This window comes from Halichoerus grypus, chromosome 3, assembly GCF_964656455.1.
Source record: "Halichoerus grypus chromosome 3, mHalGry1.hap1.1, whole genome shotgun sequence".
NCBI lineage: Eukaryota > Metazoa > Chordata > Mammalia > Carnivora > Phocidae > Halichoerus > Halichoerus grypus.
The window spans coordinates 186,410,828-186,429,237 of NC_135714.1; the positions used below are offsets into that span (position 1 = coordinate 186,410,828).

Below are 18,410 nucleotides of genomic sequence, written 5' to 3' on the forward strand. Positions count from 1 at the left end.
TGTGATCCATGTTGAAGGCTGGGTGAGAGGTCTTTCTGGGCCACAGACTGGGAGAAGGGGTGAGGCGGGGTAAAGACATGGGTAGATATAAAGATTAATGAAATACAGTTCTTGTCCTTCAATAACCACAGTAAGGATGGACTTTATTTTCTCCTCCAGAAGCATGATTCCTATGGTGGAAAATTCAAGCCAACTAAGAAAAGTAAACAGCACTGGATGATGATCAAAATTTTACAGCCAAAGGAGCCTTTGGTTCCCTCTTGAGGCCTCTTCCCAGGTCTACAGGTCAGGCTACCATGGTATTGATCCCAGTGGGCAGAAACAGCCCAGCAGATGGCTATCCTGGGGCAATAGCCCAGAAAGTGGCCCCCAAAGGATCTCAGATGAGATCAGGAATCCTTGACCATAACATTCATCACTTACAGAATTACTTATCATACTGAGAGTTTTGTGAAAGCAGAGATTCTCTCCTTCTGAGTATGGGATCCACAAGGCCTTATAGGGCATCAGGCACAGGAAAGGTGCTCAGTAAACATGTTGTGGAGTAAAAGGCACTAGGTCATTCTCCCTGGCATGCTGCTAAGGAGCTGCCACTGTGAAATGAATTTCTATTATGTTATTTTGAGATAAAGCAAATTTTAACAGAATGTCCAGCCCAGTACCTGTAGCATATTTAATGCACTGATCATTTAGGACCACTAGAATAATCCTTTAAGTTTCTCAGGTTTACATATCATGGTTGTGAATCTAGGGGACTTTGAGTTGGTCAAACTGAGTTTAATGAGCTCAACTGGAAGTATAGGTGGGATTTGAATGAACTCACTGTAATCAGGAAGTAGAAATACGACTGCCCATCCTATACTCTTTACTTCCTGATTCCAGTACTTCTATTGGGCAATCAGGCAATCTGGCAGAGAACAAAACAGAATGCAGCAATTAAGTAGGGAAGAATCCATGAGGAGAGATGCCTGGTAACCTGAATACTTCTGCTGCAGTGCCCTAAACCAAATGGCAACTTCATAATCTAATAGAGTCCATTTACTCCCCAACAACGAAATCTAACTCTTTTATATGAGGAACTGCATAATGCCTATTTGTGTAAATGAGCCGTCCCAACAGCAACAGACTAAACCCTCATGAAAAGAATCAAAGCAGCTTTGCAATGGGATCTGTTTAGGGAATTAACAAAAGCTGAAACTTTTAAATCCATCTTTCTATTTCACACATCCGTAGTTCAGAAGCAGTTGCAAAAGATGCTCCCAAGATGAAGCTTCGTAGAGCAGGTTGTAGCCCAGACTGAACTTACATGGTTGAGTTAGAAAGCTTTGACAATTGCGGTTTGTAACGGAGGTGCTGACAGACCCCTGACAGTATTAGCTCTGACAGCTCATAGTGTACTGGTTACTTCCCCTGCTATGACATGAGTACACGATTGTGAGGATCTCCTGAGTGCTAGGCAAGTAGAAAGACTTTTGTGAATAAAGAATCTTACCCGGCAATATTTTCAAAGGCATACCAATAACCCACCTGATATACATACACACACACACATATATATGATTTTATATGTATATATATATATATATAAATCATATATAATAATATAAATAGATATATAGATATATGTCAAATAATTTTAAAATCTTTTTAATGTGAACTATGTATTGGCTTTTTAAGCATAATGTTGTTAAGGTCAGAGAGGTGTCAAATTCACATCTTTCATTTTTAAATACTATTTTTCTGATGTAACCTGGGGGCTAGTCAATATATTGATCAGAAAGAAGAACATTTTATATAACCAAAAGACAGAATAACAGGATGAAGTACATGGTATTTAGACATGTTTCTGGCAGCACAAACCATTCTAGTTATAATTAAGCCATGCAGTATACTCCCCACTTTCAAAGAGCATGCGGGTATTTGATTTCTAGCCAAGAATAACATGACAATCATGCTGTTGCTATTGTCTCCTCTATTTTTGTGAGAGCAGGGAAAGTTCATGCTCTTTCTCCTTTTCTGTCTTCTATTATCTTCTCTCAAAATATTGCTTTCAAGATTGCAACATCAACTGAGCAAAATAATTTAAGACAATTTTGCTCTAAGTAAGATAAAGAGAGTAGCTGATAGTAAAGGTAAAAGTCATCCGTATTCTAGTCAATATTTACATTTAGATTTCATGGGTTTAAGCAGATATATCCCAGTTAAGGACTATATAAGGAATGTGATCCAATTTCCTTTGAAACACACACACACATGCAAATATATGCAAATATATTCAATGTGAAGATGATCTTCATATTCTCCTTCTCTTGTGACCTAAAGCTAGGGCTACCATATACTGTGTGCGATCAATAACACAGATAGCACTCCCCAGACATGTGAAAAACCCCATGTGGTGGCTTTGGCTAAAGCATTTAACTTTCCTCAAAAAGCCAAAGTCAGTTACATTTGGTACATTATAGTGCTTGGGCTTCCGGAAAACACTTAATATCCCCCTTAGCACACACACGTCCAGATACACACATGCGTGCACCCCACGGGAGACAGATCAAATAGCAATTCCCCCCTACACACATATATGGATGTATATTATCGGGTCCTGAAGGATATGATGAAGTAGTTACTATTACCATACCTACTGCACCTGGAATGCCTTGTGGACCACGTTCTCCAGCGGGACCTCTATCTCCTTTTTCACCGGGGGGTCCAGGAGGACCTTTAAAAAATAAATGACAATTACCCATCACAGTTTTAAAACATAGGTAAAATGAATACGTCATGTTTTAAGACAGTTCTATAAGTAAAGCCAGTCTTCTATTTGTTGTGTGGTAACATAGAATGAGTAAGACTGACCTTCCTGAATGGAGCCGTGCCCTACTATGGAGGAGCGCAGTGCCCTACTATGGAGGAGCCGTGCCCTACTATGGAGGAGCGCAGTGCCCTACTATGGAGGAGCCGTGCCCTACTATGGAGGAGCCGTGCCCTACTATGGAGGAGCGCAGTGCCCTACTATGGAGGAGCGCAGTGCCCTACTATGGAGGAGCGCAGTGCCCTACTATGGAGGAGCCGTGCCCTACTATGGAGGAGCGCGGTGCCCTACGATGGAGGAGCGCGGTGCCCTACGATGGAGGAGCGCGGTGCCCCACTATGGAGGAGCGCGGTGCCCCACTATGGAGGAGCGCAGTGCCCCACTATGGAGGAGCGCAGTGCCCTACTATGGAGGAGCCGTGCCCTACGATGGAGGAGCGCAGTGCCCTACTATGGAGGAGCGCAGTGCCCTACTATGGAGGAGCGCAGTGCCCTACGATGGAGGAGCGCAGTGCCCTACGATGGAGGAGCGCAGTGCCCTACGATGGAGGAGCGCAGTGCCCTACGATGGAGGAGCGCAGTGCCCTACGATGGAGGAGCGCAGTGCCCTACTATGGAGGAGCAGTGCCCTACTATGGAGGAGCAGTGCCCTATACTGACAAGAGTGAGACAGCACTAGAACAGACAACCTAATCATGTATTACATATTTATGTGTGTCTAGCACTTTTTTAGGTTCTTAGAACCCAGGAGCAGAGAAAAGACTCGGAGTCAATGATGCCATAAACTCAACTTAGTATTGTGTACATACTAGGCAGATTTCACTATTGATTTAGATGCTGTGTGGAAAATGTGGGAGGACGTAAAAATCATGTGTGATTCACACATAGTAGACAACCCAAAACCATGTTGTTGAAAATGACAAACTCAGACGTTTGTTAGAGAGACGCATATCAGCAGGAGCAGAAGGTTGAAAAGCCTTGGAGAGAGTAGGCTTTGAAAGGTAATTTGAACAATGGAGAGAATGAGATGAAAGAATCTGAGTGAGAGGGAAAGACTTGGGGAAAGGTAGGAAGGTGAAAATGAGTAAAATAATACTTTTCAAATAAAATACAGTTGACCCTTGAACAACATAGGTTTGGATGTTGGGTCCTCTCATATACAGATATTTTTCGACAAATACAGTACAGTCCTGCAAATGTATTTTCTCTTGCTTATGATTTTCTTAATAACGTTTCTTTTTTTCTAGAATACAGTATATAAGACATATAACATACAAAATACATGTTAATTGACTGTTACTGTTAAGGCTTCCGGTCAACAGTAGGCTATTAGTAAAGTGTTGGGGGATTCAGAAGTTACATACTCATTTTCAAGGGCACAAGGGGTCAGCACCCCAAACCCTGCACTGTTCAACTAGAGTTGTATTAAGTAATTGTATTAAGTAGAATCCCTAAATAGATATAGATATGATAAAATCAGTTGGGAGAGGTTGCAGGGAGAATTTTGACTACCTCGCCTCACAATTTCCCAAGTGTCCCCTGAGTACTGAATTTAATCAATACTGATTTAGTCATTTGAATTTGCTGTGCCCAGCAAAATGGTTATCTAGTGATCACCTCTTGAGAATGATGGCACTTTGGAATTTAAAGGTAACCCTGCTAGTATTCCATCTTCTACGCAGACTGCATAGGACAAGTATTAATCCCTTCACTTCAAGCAGAACACTTTGCAATTTCCTTTTCAACTCCAAAAGGAAGAAACAAACTTGGATATACCACAGAATAATAAATAGCGATGTTTTAAAAGAGGTATTTTCAATCGCTGTGGTTTTGCCAAATGCATAGTCTAAGGATGACACACAACTATATTTAGCATCACTGGTTGGAGAGCACTTGCTTACACATTTTAATCAGGTAGGAGAATAAAATACCTGAAAAATTTGAAGAGAGGACCACATGAATGGATAAAGATTATCTCATGAAAAAGTATATTCTGTTCATGTTCTTTATTTCTTTTGAAATCCTGTCTCTGCTTCTCTCCATTTTTCTGATCTGTTCCATTTTTCAAGGTCCAACTTGGATTTTAGAACCTTCCTTCCCTGGTTACTCAACTTTCAAGATATCATTGTTCTTCTCAATGGCACTTTGCCCCTTTCTCTTCATATGCAACATGGGGCAGTAATATTTTATTATACTTTCATTACAAAAGCAACTCTACTTATTACAGGAAATACAAAAGCCTAAAAAGCCATAATTCATAATTCAATCATCTTAAGAGACTAACCATTAACATTTATTTCTTTTCTGTGTATTTTTTGTTTTGTTGGACTACATTTTTTTTTTTTTTACATAATCACACACAAATTCCCCTAAGCTATAGCTTCATGTCGGAGACATATATTTAGATGTTGCCCAAGAAATGTCACAGTTCTACACCAGTGAGGAGTTACACCTCCACAACCATGAACATGGCTGCAGTTGATTCATCTCTACGTAGTGACAAAGTTAAGGGCAAGCAGGACAGAAAGACTCAACTTGCAGCCCGAATTTTGCTGAGCAAATTGAAAGGAAGCAAATCCACAGTACTCAAGCGTGGTGTTTTGAAAAAAAAAAAAAAAAAAGTGGACAAGGAAAGATTTTGATTTAGTAATTAGAGCTCTAAAGCAAGACATAGACATTCCAGGAAAAAGTAGAATGTATGAGATAAGAAACAAGTCACTGACAGACTAGATCTCGGCTCTTAGCCTCTGTGGTTAAGAGTTTTCACCATTTATTCAGCCAGTAAAAGATGGAACTCTTTTATAAACATTTCCCTTTCAATTATTTTGCAGGTAACTCTGTAGAGTAACTGCATAAAGCTCTATTGTTGGAGAATTAATTCAATCATAACTAATACACGGGTTATTTTATATAATTCTGAGTCAAAGATCCCTCACTGTTTTTTATATAAAATACTGGGATACTAGGTTTCTGAATCCCAGAGTAAGAAAACCAGGCATGCCTTGAAGAATTCTAACTAGGTGTGTTGGCTGTTACATTTTTATCCTTATTTTATTGTTCCTGTAACATTAATCTCACTTATTATGTTTCATTTTTATACATTGTTATATCTCTTCTACTTCCTAGAAAATGTGGGAAGTATCTCAATAAATATTTGTAGTGTCTTTTACATATTTTGGGGGAGAGGAGTACACAGATCACACACCAGTTTTCTCTTAGCTTTCTGTGTAGAACTTTTGAGAACACAGTCAAAATCACGCTATCATGCTACCTTCCAAAAGTGGTCTCCTCTCTATCCCTGCTGTAGCTCACATCCTAATCATCCTGCACTTGGACTAGTCTAGAGATTTTTATCTGGTCTGAATGTATTGTGTCTCTTTCACCCTCATCTTTCCTTCAGTCCCAGCTTTAAAAAAAAGATAGTACCTCTATCAACTATATATAGAAATATAGATATCTATTCTGCCATGTTATGGAAGAAAGAATGAAGAACTTAAAGTCAGAAGACTTGGTGTCTTTGCAGTCACCTTCTTTGCTCTGAATTACTAGCAAGCCATAAGAATTCACACTATTTTTCTTCAAATTAATACCTTCTAACTGCAAAGTTACAGGGATAATTCATAAATACTGCAGCAGTAATTTTCCATGGACAATTCCCTCTATAAAACACACATACAAAATCCACTACTTAGCTCCCTCCCTGTGATTTTTTTTAAAAGGAAAACTAAGATTTCTACATCACCACAAAAAAGAACTGATTTAGAATACTCAGTAACCATAAATATCGGAGATCAAAATTACACAGTTCACTAGAAAAGCAAATCCAGGCATATCCCAACATTTAAAATCCTCAGACGATACCAAAGAACTAATAATGTCTGCCTAAATTTCCAGCGCTATGCTTCTCTGTGTCCTATTCATTATGATCACACATTTTCTACTTTATTCTTAATCTTTCCTTGTCATCATAAAAATCTACCAAATCTTCTAGGCTATTGCTGCTTAAACCTGCCTCTTTTTTTCTTTTAGTTTTCATGCTCATTGACTTAGGTCTATCTTTAATCTGGAAGAGGCCTTAAAGATTTCCTAGTCAAACATACATATAGAGGGGTCAGAGAGAGTAAACTATCCAAGGTCTTAAAGCTAGTTGGGTAAAACCAGAACTAGACTACTGTTTTCCTGACATTCTAGGCTATCCTATTCTAAACTTAACTGACTTCATTTCTCGCATCTGTTTTTCTATTATTCCTGGAATGAATTTTTCCATTACATAGTGGTTAAAGACAACCATTTTTTATTTTTTAAATCATGATAATTGATTGCACAAATCTCCAAATTTATATTCTATCAATTGTTTATTCTTCTTCCTTGACACGAATATGTTTATGTTTGAATATAAATATGCTTTTAGATCCTGGAAAGAAAATTTGCTTAAAATTTCTTTTCAAATAAACATCACGTTATCTTTTCTCACCACTGAGCCATATTGTATTTTATTTCTCTTAACTCCTCTCCTCAAATGTTTACCGACTTTGTTTCTTTAAATCATTGCTATGTCTCACCCCCTGCCAAACTACTTCACTATTGCAGTGATGAAATTCCATTTAGTCCTTTAGACTCTAATGACTATAATTACTTGAAAATGTGTTAAAATATTTTTGTCTCTTTTATCTGCATGATTACTTAGCAACTGTTAATATCAAAAGGGGGGGACAAAAAGATGGCTAATCCTACAACCAACAAATGATAGGGCACACATTAATTTGTACAATTTGTTTTTCTTGGGTTATAGTTTCATAAGTACTTGTTAAAAATTTCTTTTATGCCTAGATTTGGTAGAGAATATAAAAAACAGCCCCTAATTTTAAGGAATGTATTGTTTCCAAGAAGAGGCAACACTGCTCTAGAAGACAATGTAAGGTAATTTTCAAGATAATTATCATGTGAAGATTTCTCTGATGAAAGAATAACGTTTAATATTAAGCAAGATACAGATGTCAGAAGAGTATTACTCTGATGGAACTAGAGAAGGCTTCACATATTAGATGGACATTGAATGAGAGATACGATATTTTCAGATAGAAATAGAAGATAACGATATTTCAAGTGAAGGCAAAGGCATGAGGCAGGATATAAAAACTACTGGGTGTTAGAATCACAGTTAAATCACTTGAAGTACTTGGTATCAAAAAGGGAAAAGGGAGGGAATCAGATATTCAAACGTGGTTAGAAGACACATTATAGAAGACCCTGAGTGCCACGGAGAGAAATGTATAATGAGGAAGTGATAGGCTTATAATCTAGGGTTTCTCTTCAGAAAGGCTGCATTTTAACAAGAATGGAGATAGGATTACAGTCTGAAAAGAAATAAATGAGGAAGGAAATATTTGGGAGACTATTTCAATAGTCTGGTACAGTGGTGATAAGAAAAGTTTACACAAGAATATAAAGAATCAACAAGGGGATAGAGAATATAGAACCTAAGAACTAATAGCAGTCTTGGAAGAAAATAAAAACAATTAAAATTGCTATATTGGAAATCTGGAAAAATGACACTGTCATTACAAAGTGTGACTCAATAAGAAGAAAGTGCTAATTTCACTTATTTATTCAATACATATATATTTGCTCACCCACTGTAGAGCAGGCCCTTTAACAGGTGCTGGGTAGGGGGAGATTGACAAGAGAGGTGAAACTCAACCTCACTGAACTCACATACTATTAGAGAAGATGTATGCTAAACAAATAAGCCAATGTGTATATGGAAAATTTCATCAAGTGACAAGTACTGTGAGGAATTTAAAGCAAATGATGACACAGAGGGATGGGGGAGAAAAACTAACCTCCAAAAAGGTGTTTTTGAAGAAGGATTGGAGTTCTAAGAGAAGAACGTTTCGAGAGAGCGGGAGTGTAGTTAGTGCACATTACGGACAGCAAGAAGTGAAACTAACATTTCCTCCTTCGTTACTTATACTTTTAAGTGGCACTTTCACTTTTCCAGATTTCCAAGCTAGACAGAGGGAATGCCAGAGGGGAAATGGGAAAATGAGGGCAGATAAGTAGACGAGTTCCAGACCAAGTAGGAATTTAGATTTATTCCAAATCAATGGGAAGAATATCAAAGGGGCTTAAGCATGAGAGCTAAAACATCTACTAACTTTTTTTAATACCACTCTTTTGCTCTCCATAATATAGAATGAATTAGAAGTCGAATCAGTAGGAACTGAGAAGTTGATGTAGTGCATCAGACAAGTATAGTTGCTTGAATTAGCGTAGTAGCAGAGGAGATAGAAAGAAGTGATTTTATTTGAAATATTTTGTGTAAGAAGAGTTAACAGGACTCATAAATGGATCAGATGTAGGAAGTGACAGAAAGACATCAAAAAGCTTCTGAGATCTTGGAGTGGGTAACTAGTTGGATGATACGGCTGATAAGGCGGGGGAAGCCATAGAGTGGGGGCATGGATGGGGTAGGATGCTCAAGAATCAAGGGTTTGGTTTTGGATTTATAAAATTTTGGATACTTATTTGAAATCCAAAGTGAAGCTGTCTAATTGTTAGAGGAAATGCTGATTAATTCAAATTTTTCTTTGTCATCTGTGTTAATAATTAAAGAGTACATGCAATGCATTCCACATTAAGTAAGCTATAAAGCACAATAAAACAGAGAATAACCCTGCGACATCATAAATCAAGAAATAGGTCTCTATTTAGGTGCTCCCCGATCTCATTTATCTTCTTCCTTTTCAGAGTTAAAACATTAGCCTGAATTTTGTGTTTCTCACCCGCTTTCCTGCACTTTACAAGCCACCATTCTTATTACATATGTAAGCATCTATAAATCCACATTATTTGCTTTTGCTAAATTGTGAGCATTAGAAATGAAATTGTACTATATATAGTTTTCTGTGACTTGCTTTACACTTTTTTCTTGTAAACACTTGGATATTAGACAAAGTGTTTTTTTCCTAAACTAGTGATATGTAATAAAAATCTCATGGATTTCTGTTTATTACTAATACAATAAAAATATTAAAATTATAAATCAGCGTTTAACAGACACGGAGGCTAGAATAAGAGGATCTAACATGAATTTAATTAGAATTACAGAAGAAAGGATAGAGAGGGTTGTGAAGAAGCAGTATTCAGAGACTGAAGCTGATAACTTTCCTGAATTTATGTTGGATTTAAATCCACAAATATGAGAAGTAAAAACAAATGCAAAATGAATAAATTATCAATATAAAAACACAGCTAGTGAAATTGCTGGTAATGAAGACAAGAAGGATGACAGACGGATTGGCAGTCATTTTTAAAACAGCTAGGAAAGCCAAAAGCCAAGGAAATATCCTCAAAATATGGATCGAAATAACCAGAATAAGTGTCAACCCAAGAAATATGTATGCAGTAGAACAATTTTAAAGATCAAGGACAAAATTGAGAAAATGAAATCAAAAGGTCTCACCTTTTAGACTTTCACTAAATGAACCTCCAAAAGGTATACTTTAAGAAGAAGGAAAATGATCGCAGAAGTGATGTCTGAGGCACATTTAGAAGAAGGGAAAATTGGCAAACTCAGGTACAAATTTTAATATTGTCCATATAATGTAAGAAAAATAATACTGACTAAATTCTTGGTTTTTCTTAAACTATATAAAATAGAAATAAAGTATACTCAAAAACAGAAAATCAGGGAAAGGGGCCATCAGACAAAGTTTTTTAAGTTCCCTGTATATTTAGGATCAAGGTGAAGATATCGATCAACGTTAGACTTTGTTAAGATAAAGTTTAAGGACAACCACCAACCAAACAGAAATAGATTAGAAAGTCTCCAAAATTTTTTTGGTGCCTTTGGTGGAAAGAAAAATTCAATGAGAAAAATCTTAATCAATCCAAAAGTCGACAAGAAAGGAAAGCAAATGGAACATAGAACTGGACAAAAACAGCACAAAATAAGATGGTAGAAATAAGTACAGTGAAAAGAAATGGTTAGATTGCACATTTTTTAAAAAGTGTTCTTGGGGCGCCTGGCTGGCTCAGTTGGTAGAGCCTCCAATGCTTGATCTCAGGGTTGTGAGTTCGAGCCCCATGTTGGGTATAGAGATTACTTAGAAATAAAAGCTTTAAAAAAAGGGCTCTTTATGTAAGAGAAGCCTAAAACAGTAAAATATGAGAAAATATTTAAAATGTAAATAAAATCTAGGGTAAAAATGTGTATGATGTGTATATTAATTTAAAAATCAGTAAGATTCAATTTACTGTGGTTTACCAATAGCAACCAAAGCAGAAATTGACAAACCTATTGTTATTTTACAGAGTTCAAAGATCTCTCTAATTAATCATACAGTCAGGTAAGAAGTAAAAAGGACTCTGGAAGTTTTGAAAAACAGAATTAACAAGCTTGATTTGTGGACAGGTAGAGAATTTGGTGCCTTATAGAAAACTTGTATTCATCTTCATTAATATAGGATATTTTGAACAATGACTCATTAGACCTTAAAGACATTTTTTTATCACTTTCAATTAAAGAACACCAAGATACTGTTATCTTACCGTGTCTTGATAAGATCTCAAAATGACTTTCTCCAGACATCTGTGGTAAACATATGCTCAAAAACTATTTTGTACCATAGGATTTCAAACACCAAATCTCTGCACATAACAGTGTATTTTAAAGTATTATTTTCTGGAGGAATGAGAAAATATTTTACCTTGAATTAAAGTGATATTTTTCAATGTCTGAGAGTGTTCCCAGTCTTTCAGTCTGAGATCATTAGTGATGTTATTCAGTACTTTCACTTCTCCTTTTATTTCCTGTTCCAGATTCACTTGTTTTTCTTTCACAGACATAATTTCTGCTGACGCCTTGTACACAAACTCTTCTAATCTACTCACGTCCTGTGAAATAGAAGCATCTGCAATTTTTATTACACACATAATTATCAAATCTGTAAGTTTTAGAAGCCCTGAAAGCCAGGTATTTTTTTTTTTAAATATTACAGAACATTATGGAATAAGAATACGGAAATTAGAGAACTGTCTTAAAAGAGTAATTTCTTGGTTTCGAAGCATTTCCTCTTTTAACTGAATGGCTGAATGGTTACACCCTCTGTCCCCTCAAAATTAGTTGAATATACCCAAGGTATGCTTCAATTCCTAAATATATAGATGTCAAAATGCTAAAAATGAAACAGAAAACTTGTATTTTTATCAGAAGTGAAATTTCTTTGTACTGTACTTAGAGTAGCTACATATTCCAATTCTGTGAATTTGATGGAATTTGTATATTAAAATGTTTTATAGCAATAATGTTTAATGTCATAATTCTCAGTGGTAATGGGAAATACTTCAGGATAGTTTTTCACATTCAGCAAAATCTCAACTAGAATTTTAACAATCTCTTACTTCCAATTTTTTTGTTTTGTTTTGTTTTGTTTTGAGAGAGAGAGACAGAGCACAAGCAGGGGAAGGGGAGAGGCAGAGGGAGAAGCAGACATCAGGGAGCCCAAGGGGGGGGCCAATCCCAGGACCCCAGGATCATAACCTGAGCCAAAGGCAGACACTTAACTGACTGAGCCACCCAGGTGCCCCAGTGTTTTGTTTTGTTTTGTTTTTAAAGCTATCACCTCACACATGTCAGAATGAGGTTAAGTATACAGTCATAATAAAGTTTTTGACAGTGTTTGTCTTTAGTTTCCTTTCAAGACTTTGGCTTGGTTTTACTTTGGGTGTTGGGCTGTTTCTGATGTAGCAAACCTTCTCATCCATTCTGGTGACATTTTCTGTCCCTCTGTTCTTTTATCGCATCCTCTGCTTCATGGTATGCTCTATACTTTTCTCTCTCTCTCTTTTTTTTTTTTTTTTTGAACGGATGTGTAAACTCTAGCACATTCTTATTGCTGTATTAATTTTGAAGATGAGCACATCCTACCCACAGCAGTGTTGTTCCAGGAAGCAGGGCAGGAATAGTGGTAAGTTAGAAAAGAGACTATGAATTGCACAAATACTATAAAAGTAAAAACACGTTTCAAAACTACGATAAGCCCGTATCCAAAGGAGTCGTCTATGTCAATGGCCTGCTGGACTGTGAATCCCGCGGGCACGCCCTGCCTCCTGCCTGGTGGAGGAGGAATGTGCTATGTGGAGCCGGGAGGGTTGCTACTGGGTGGGAGAATTCACAGACGTTCCAGGTGACTCATGTCAGGATCATTCCTTGTGCAAAGTCTGATGTAGGTGAAGATGAAGTGGTTTCTTGGTCAATAACTGCAATTTCTTTCTTTTAAAAGTCAGTGAGTTTCTTGTATAGTTTTATTACAATTGGCCCGGCTTTAATTTCATCCATCTCCATGAAAGCAAAGCACTTGGTGCTGGTGAACCTTTTTTTAGGCTTGTAGTGTTTGAATTCAAAGAAGATACCGGCACCTTTGGTTAATTTTTCAACATGCTTCTGGAGCTCAATGTCCACATTAAAATGAACATATGTATCTTCTTTTCTTGAAGCCACAGGAGTATCTTGCACAGGAGTTCATCTATGCCATTCAGATCCTTTAGGCTAACTGTGATATAGGGATCGATGCACTGCCCCGCATCTTTCAGACTGATTTTCTCAATTCTGATGGTGAGTGACGTTATTCCTGGTTCTGACTGCAGCCTGGGTAGGAAAGTGCCAGGAACTCTAGCAAGAAAGGAATCAGGAGACCCTGCTCCAGCACCGCCCTCTTCTTCATCTTCTTCAAATTCCCCATTCTCTTCTTCACCAGGTGCTAAAATTTTTCTTACGGGGACAGGCTGCACGTCAAATGGGAATTCCTTATTATATGTAATATTCTTTAGGATTGGTTCTAGCTTCTTCAGGTCCTCAAGTTTAAGTTCTTGAGACTGGACCATAAAGCTGCACTTCATAATTCCAAACATGTTGCAATTTTGCCTATGGTTTTCTTTTGTTCTTCTGTGAATTCAGAATTATTGTATTGAGCTTGGGCCTCTTTTTATCCTAATATCTGATACTCGTCTATTGCCTCCACCAGCTGGCCCCAAGAGTAGAAGTTGGCGCCTCTCCTAAAACTGGTGCCCCAGCGCTTCAGCAGACTCCATCCAGGTCACCTCCGACATGGCCGGTGCCCACTCCGACCCCTCCCGCCCCTACCCCAGCAAGGCTGGGCTCTAGGACGCCATCCTCCCCGGGACTGGCCCCGACATAAACAGGGCCAGGAGGAACCCCTACGGCCACCACCGCCCACCACTGAAGAGCTGCCCAAGCCCATCTGCTCTATACTTTTCTAAGGACATCTCTGCTTAACTGCTGATGTATTTTCACTTCCCACTGGCATATAGAAATAAGCCAGTGGTATATTGCTTCCGAATTCAGGTACAAAGAGAAAATTACACTTGCCTTGACTAGACTGGACAAGTTGAAGTGAGGGGGTCAAGGCAGTCAGGGTGTAAAGCCTTTGAAAGGAAATGAACAGACACCTAGATTGGCCTCTTCGGTGGCACTACACTCAAGCAGAGAAGCTTATCAGTTTTTACAGCTCTAACTGTGCCTTCCCCCCAACCACATCTCTATTCTTTTGTCTCTACTCTCTATCTCCTCCTTCCTTGACTATCTGGCATTTTCCATATCATATGCTACAAGTCATGATAATGAAAAGTACAGCACAAGGAATACCGTCAATAATATTGTGAGATGTATGGGGATGGATGGTGACTACACTTTTTGTGGTATTGAGTAATGTATAAAATTATCAAATCACTACATTGTACACCTGAAACTCATATGACATTTAAAATAAATACAATTTTGGGACATCTGGGTGACTCAGTTGGTTAAGCATCTGCCTTCAGCTCAGGTCTTAATCCTAGGGTCCTGGGATCGAGTCCTGCATCGGGCTCCCTGCTCAGCGGGAAGTCTGCTTCTCCCTCTGCCCGCCACTCCCCTGCTTGTGCTCTCTCTCTGACAAATAAATAAAATCTTTAAAAAAATAAATACCATTCGGAAAAACATGTTTAAAGCTTGGATATGAGCATGGATGTTTGTAAAGCACAGCAACATAAAAAATACGCTCACCTTCATTTGGGTCGCTCCAGATAGCCATGGAGCAGATGGCAGGGGGCTAGCAGTTGATTTTGCTACCAAAAAACCCGGACTTGTCCATGTTTTTCATACACAAAGCTGAAGCTACCTTTTTATTCCCTTTTTTGGACGCTGCATATGGTGCTCGTATTAGCCAGATTTCACTTGAAATAATTTTTACTGGGAAGAAGGAAAGTGCACTTTATTTTTTTTTTTTTAAACCCTATTCAGCATCCATACACACCTTCCATACTCCACCATCAGCGGCCCCGCTGGAAACTGGCATTTAATTTTGCAGTCTTACAGTCCTTTTTATGAACAATGGACATGATGAATTCCCACCTCTCTCTTTTCTTTTGTGCTAGTGTACTTTTTTTCCCTCAAACTGATGTTTGGTCTGTCCTTGATAGGCATCATGCTGGTATCACTTATAAGCCTTTCCTTCAAACAGCATTTACTGATTCGGGCATTCATTTAATTTACTTATTCCTGCATTGAGCTAAAGATTCGAAGATGAATAAAATTGTTTAAGCAGGGGCGCCTGGGTGGCTCAGTCATTAAGCATCTGCCTTCGACTCAGGTCATGATCCCAGGGTCCTGGGATCGAGCCCCGCCTCGGGCACCCTGCTCTGGTGGAAGCCTGCTTCTCCTTCTCCCACCACCCCTGCTTGTGTTCCCTCTCTTGCTGTGTCTCTTTCTGTCAAATAAATAAATAAATAAAATCTTTAAAAAAGATTGTTTAAGCAATGGAGACGAGAGTCCGAATATTGTTTTCAATGAGCACATGTGTGCAGACCCACACACACACCCGTATACATACACTAGTACTGACATAGTTTCTAAATCTCTACAAGTGATTGTTGCCTGGAAAAAAAAAAAAAAAGCTTTGGAAGTCCCTCCATTCCCTTGTAACTTCATTTCTAATGCTGGGACCCTCTCCAAAAGAAGTGTGATCTATCTGAACTCAAAGAGTTTACTGATCACCAGAGTTTGATTACTTCCAGTAATTATCACTTCAAACATGTTCAAGACTTCTACTGTCTTCCAAATAGTTTCCAGTTTGGTTTCAACTCTTGATGTGAGCTCATAGATATCCTGTGGTCTCTACTGAATCTGGGACATTAGCAATACCAAATATATCCTGTCTGTTCATCTGGTCCATCCTAACTGTCTCCTTGCTCTCTTTCACTGCTCTTCTGTTTTTACATAAAGTAATATTTCTTCTCCCTTTCTCTTTCCCTCCAACTTAATCAGTTATTATTCTCATAACTGAAATTTTATTATCTCCCATATTCTTCTGCCCTGCAGACAGTTACTATCTTGTGACTCTCTCTACCCTTCCATAGCCTAAGTCCTTAATATTTCCTTTTTTTAAGATTCTATTGTATTTATTTATTTGTTTATTTATTTATTTATTTATTTGACAGAGACAGAGAGAGAGCACAAGCAGGGGGAGTGGGAGAGGGAGAAGCAGGCTCCTCACTGAGCAGGGAGCCCAACACAGGGCTCAATCCCAGGACCCCAGGATCATGACCTGAGGTGAAGGCAGATGCCCAACCGACTGAGCCACCCAGGTGCCCCAGAGTCCTTGATATTTCAATAGTAAGGGATATACTTAGATACTTATTAACAGTGTGGGAAATGCTTACAGTCAGATTTTGGAAGATGTGACATGGATTATCAAGGCTGGTGTTGGGATGAGGTTTACCAACGAAGTCCCCATATTTATATAGCTATGCTGTTGTCTTCTGACATCTTAAAACCAGGATCATGTGAAATTCAAAAGTTCTGAGTGATTGTACCTTACATATAAAGATGTAGACTATTTCTTCTTAACCGTTTTTTTCTATTCCCTAGTCAATAATTTAGTTGGTCTTCATCTGATGTTTTAACTCTAGAGGTTTATTGTTACTCTGTAAGTGACACCCACTTTTAAAAATCACTACTGTTAATACTGTCTCTATACAGAAAACAACTTCAATAATCAAACATGGGTCTATTCAAATAAAATCTACTACCAAGATGCCAACATTGCTTAGCTAATGGTAGAAATTTTATAGGCTTCACATTAAATGATCTTAGGTCTTAGATATTTGATAAGACAAAGATTATTTTTTCACAAGAGTAGTTAAATTTTAGTCATATGCTTATTTTTCATGGGATGGAACAATTATAATTATTTAACAACCAAAAAAATACAATTTTGAAATAAGGGGCTTGCTTTTTAATTTCTTTCTCATCAATACAAAGTAATCTGGCGGGTTGGCCACAGGATAGTCTATAGCAGAAGTGAGAAAATTATTAACAAAGATTAACTGGACCACAGCTTCCCTCCTGTGTCTACATAGTGTTTCTGGCTGCTTATGCACTAGAATAGCAGAGCTGAATAGTCACAAAGGAGACCTCGAAGTCCCCAAAGACTAAACTGTTCACATCTGGCCCTTTACAATGAAACTTTTGTTGACAAGTTGGTCTAAACATGGCTTGGTCTCTTATCTTGTGTATTTGATCCTATGATAAAAATAAAATGTTGTAAGTATTATTCAAAATTTAACTCTTTAATTATAGTTATCTTTACATGTTAAAACTTATGCATACTTCTTGGGAATGCCAAAATAAACTATTTTAAAATGTAGATTTTGTATGTTACTCATGTAAATGAGGTTTCCATTTCTTTGATGATGAAGAAATTTGGGTCTGTTGTAAAATTTATAAATACAGAGTACCCACTAAGATAATCTAAAAATTGTAATTGGTTTAGACAGTCCAAAGAGGTAGTATAACAGGATTTACAGAATTAAAATACCTTAAGAGAGTCTATATCCGATGGAAAAAAATCCCCCATTTTGTTGGGAACCTGGAGAAGACAGTAGGTAAATTCATGTACAACCTTCTGGTAAGATTGCCAGAGGAATCAGGGTAAATTGGATGATGTTGAAACGGGGTTTGCAAATTTTGTTTTCTTGAACTGCCTGAGGAGATAGGATCTAGATGGATTCAATCCCGGCATGTGACATTCTAATATAAAAACTCTTACCTCTTGCTGTTTTAATGTATTGTCTTGGACTTTGCCATTCAGTGTTTCGATACTGAGCTGCAAATCAAGCAATGTGGTATTCAGACTTATTAACGACTTGGAGATTTCATCTATCATGTTTCCGTGTCCCTGAACTGAGGATACCAAGGTACTCAACTGGAGAAGAACATCATTAAATCTTTGATCAGTCACCAGACTAAAATTCTGGAAATGCAATGAATCTATGAGATTGGCTTCTGTATCTGAAATATATTGGATTCTCTTCTCCATGTTGCTCATTTGTTCCGTAACAGCTTCTCGAAATCTCATCTCATCTTCACTGTCATTTCCTTTTCCTGTGAGACTTTGAGATATTTCATTTGCATTAATTGGACCAACTGTGCAATTCTTCATTTCCCTCTTCAGAAGCTGTGCTGTATAGTTAAGTAAAAATAAACAGAGTCATGGCCTGTATCCTTAAATGCATACCACTCCATACTGTATCATTGCATT

At 37.8% G+C, this 18,410-nt stretch overlaps 1 protein-coding gene and 1 pseudogene across 4 annotated transcripts in view; both read right to left on the reverse strand.

Annotated features, from left to right (window-relative positions):
- The window catches only part of MSR1 (macrophage scavenger receptor 1), an 88,970-nt gene that overhangs the window by 49,424 nt on the left and 21,136 nt on the right, over positions 1-18,410 (reverse strand). For all 4 annotated transcript variants that reach the window (XR_013446655.1, XM_036086476.2, XM_036086474.2 and 1 more), the window contains exons 4-6: positions 17,919-18,331; positions 11,520-11,706; positions 2,636-2,716 (exon numbers count right to left, since the gene is read on the reverse strand). Coding sequence is in view for 3 of the 4 variants with exons in the window: in XM_036086476.2 (XP_035942369.1) it covers positions 2,636-2,716; positions 11,520-11,706; positions 17,919-18,331 (681 nt within the window). In the remaining variant the exon portion in view is untranslated. The remainder of the gene's footprint in view (positions 1-2,635; positions 2,717-11,519; positions 11,707-17,918; positions 18,332-18,410) is intronic.
- LOC118532072 (axin interactor, dorsalization-associated protein pseudogene) lies at positions 12,964-15,142 on the reverse strand (annotated as a pseudogene).